At 34.6% G+C, this 3,462-nt stretch overlaps 1 protein-coding gene across 1 annotated transcript; it reads left to right on the top strand.

Annotated features, from left to right (window-relative positions):
- The first annotated feature begins 391 nt into the window (after positions 1–391).
- LOC126719819 (exopolygalacturonase-like) lies at positions 392–2,531 on the top strand. The gene is made up of 4 exons (XM_050422331.1): positions 392–538; positions 757–1,053; positions 1,651–2,166; positions 2,292–2,531. Exons 1-4 carry the CDS (start codon positions 419–421, stop codon positions 2,529–2,531), a joined length of 1,173 nt encoding a protein of 390 aa, XP_050278288.1. The 5' UTR covers positions 392–418.
- The last annotated feature ends 931 nt before the right edge of the window (positions 2,532–3,462 follow it).

Here is a 3,462-nt window from a genome sequence, read left to right as displayed (position 1 = left end):
AAGTTAGGGTGATATATAGTAGTAATAATCTTATCTTATAGAATAATGGACCAAAAAAAAAAGACATGTTATAATCCTTTAGAGTTATTAGCATAATTCAATCGTAAAGTTGTTAAAAATTTATCCTTCCATGGTCAATGAAATTGATTTAATCTTAACTGGTCATCAACGGTTTGATTATAACGATAAACTATTAATTAATTAGTGAAGGAGGAAGCACGAAAGCTAATAATAGTATAGAAGTTGAAGAGCAAACAGGAGAGTTCTTAGCAACCATGCATAAAATTAGTTAATATCAGTTGGATAGCTTCAATGGTGATGAGCTCAGGTGCTGTAGTATAAATAGCTTCAAACTAAATAGGGAAACCATCATACCGTACAACAAATTGGCAATAGCAGGGAAATAAAGAACAATAAAATGGGAAAGAATTTGAGCATTGTAACAATTTCGTTGCTATTGTTGTTGGCATCCACCAGTGCCGGGCAAGTCTTTGACGTTAAATCATATGGAGGACAACCTAATGCCGATATCACCCAGGTATAAATATGTGTAGCACAATTAACTATACCTAATTAACATGAAAAGTGGGTTCTAGTTAACTTAACTAGTAAAGTCTTTTAATGTCAAATAAAAGTACTCGGGTTCAAACTCTGCTTACACCAAAAACTCTTCGGTGTCTTGACCAGATGATAAAACATTAACATGAAAAATGATTGTAATATACTGATTTTGATTTTTCATAACGTGTTTATCAGGCTTTGACAAAAGCTTGGAAAGCTGCATGCGCAGTAGCAGGAAGTAAAGTTGTGATTTCAGCAGGGACATACAAACTAGGTGCAGTGAGTTTATTAGGTCCATGCAAAGGTGCTATTGAGTTTCAACTTCAGGGCACCCTACAGGCCCCATCAAGCGTTGGTACAGACTTTTGGGTTTCTTTTAAACGTATCGACAGTCTCACTGTGTCAGGTGGTGGAGTTTTTGATGGCAAAGGACAAACAGCATGGCAAAAAAATAGTTGTGCCAAAAATTACAGCTGCAAAACACTTCCCATCGTAAGATTTCAATCTTAATAATTAGCATTTAAATTTCCATTATATTTATGTAGATATATACGGACATTACAACTTTAAGAACTTTAACCATCACGAAATACTAATTCAAGCACGTATTCGTTTAATGATGTTAAGGATATTATCATATTATTAATAATTTGATGTAAGCTTTATATAGTGAGGTGTCACAACTCACCAAAAAAGAGAATTCCAAATTTATATACGAGAAAGTCCAAATGCGGAATATGGACACAACTTCTGTGCCATGACCCTAACTTGTGCAACTGTGTGTAATGGAGAAAAAGCGGTGGTTACAGGTAAAAGCGATGGTTCACCAATCATACTCGCATATAACATCAAGTGGTGACAAATTTTTTGGTCCGAAAAGACTTTTTTATATACTATTGTTAAACTAGTAACAACCACATTCATTGATATATATATTTGTAATATATTTTTTTTAATATAGTAATTCAAAGAAGCGTTAGCATTTTACTATAATATATTTAAACGAAAATATTTTCAGGAGAATATTTAAATGAAACTACGGCGTTCATATTTGCTGTTTTGATTTATCTAACTTGTAAACATGAACAGAATATAAGGTTCGATTTCATCACAAATTCAATAGTCCGTGACATTCAATCGAAGGACAGCAAATTTTTCCACATAAACGTTTTTGGATGCAAGAACTTGCAAATCCAACATGTTACCATAACTGCACCCGGAGATAGCCCCAACACCGACGGAATCCACATCGGACATTCATCTAAGATCACCATCAACAATGCCAAAATTGGAACAGGTGACGATTGCGTCTCCATTGGTGATGGAGCCCAAGATGTTACTGTTAACCAAGTAACTTGTGGACCTGGCCATGGTATCAGCGTTGGAAGTCTTGGAAGGTACCAGAATGAAGAACCTGTTTCAGGAATCAGAGTAATTGGTGGCACCCTTAGCAATACAAAGAATGGTGTTAGAATCAAAACATGGCCTTCTTCCCCTCCTGGGACTGCTTCTGATATGCATTTCGAGAATATTATCATGAACAATGTTGCCAATCCTATCCTCATTGATCAAGGCTACTGCCCAAACGGTCAATGCTCAAACAAGGTTATTATAAACATCACAAATATATACACTCATTTTGATGTTAAAATTTAAAGAAAGGAAAAACAAATTACAGATACTAATATCAAATTCTTGTGTGGGTTTTTGTCTGTTTGTTCTGCTTTCAGTCTCCCTCGAAAGTTAAGATCAGCAACGTTAGCTTCAAGAACATTAGAGGCACTTCTTCAACGAAGGAAGCTATGAAGCTTATTTGCAGTAAAAGTGTACCGTGCCAACAAGTGGCGGTTGCTGGCATTGATCTCGTATACAAGGGAGCAGGAGGATCTGCTACTTCCACTTGTGTTAATGTCAAGCCCGCCGTTTCGGGCAAGCTGAATCCTCCTGCTTGTACCAGCAAACAACAATAAAATGCCTCCCAAGCTATTGTAACTAGCACGGAATTAGGAAATACTATTCGCAAATGGTTATAGGAGTTCTATTCTAAGTAGAATTTCGTTTACTTCAGTCTATCATGTTCCCTTTTTCTTTATTTAAATGAAATTGTGGAATGTTGGATAGTAATTTTTAGATTTGTTTGAGTTCAGCCTTTTACTAAATGTTGCTATGATCTGGAGAAGTGTTGTTGTGGATAGTATTCGTTCTGTTACTGTAGGTGGGATATTTCGGAATAAAGCAAAAATTGTTATCAAACTCTTTGTAAATTTTTTTATTTTTTTTTATTTTTATTCTTCACCAAATACATGCTTGTGTTCGTGACATGGTAACATTCAATTCATCTGCATGCATGTTTTTAACGCCAAATTAACTTTCTCTCATACTCTTCGACGACGGTAAGATATAAACCTCATAAAACGAACGCCACATATTCAAATTTGTGTCTCTAAATATTTTTTATTTTTTAATATAGATTTCTGTAACAACTAAATTTTAATCAATTTTATTTTTAAAGATATAACACATATGATTGAAGTTGATTATACCACCAACGCAAAAATTAAGATAGGAAATAAAAACCAGTCACATAAATAATTTAGTAAAGTGACCTAATTTTCTTACTAAAATGAAGTAATTTTGGAGGATTAATCTGCATATTCTGACAAATGATTAACAACAAAATTAAATGATTTTCAAGTACCTAAATGGTTTGTTGCATTAACTATTGTCTTTTCTCAATAATTTTTTAGCTCAATGATGTAGACACCGTATTTTGTCCGCCCTAGATTTGTGTGCTAGACCCCGAAAATTCCAAAAATATTATCTTTTCTCCATGGGGCCGTGGAAGACTCTAGATTGATGTGGCACAACCCGTTCGGGCATCGGAGCACTCAAAGTGCCTTT

This window comes from Quercus robur, chromosome 3 (assembly GCF_932294415.1).
Source record: "Quercus robur chromosome 3, dhQueRobu3.1, whole genome shotgun sequence".
NCBI lineage: Eukaryota > Viridiplantae > Streptophyta > Magnoliopsida > Fagales > Fagaceae > Quercus > Quercus robur.
Note: the sequence above shows the minus strand (reverse complement) of the source record. Positions and strands in the feature narration are given on the sequence as shown.

Bases quoted from the DNA above. Each gene is read 5' to 3' on its own strand.
- LOC126719819 (XM_050422331.1), top strand. From the start codon at position 419: ATGGGAAAGAATTTGAGCATTGTAACAATTTCGTTGCTATTGTTGTTG. The intron at 539-756 runs GTATAAATATGT...CGTGTTTATCAG, and splicing joins CTAATGCCGATATCACCCAG to GCTTTGACAAAAGCTTGGAA. The intron at 1,054-1,650 runs GTAAGATTTCAA...AAACATGAACAG, and splicing joins GCTGCAAAACACTTCCCATC to AATATAAGGTTCGATTTCAT.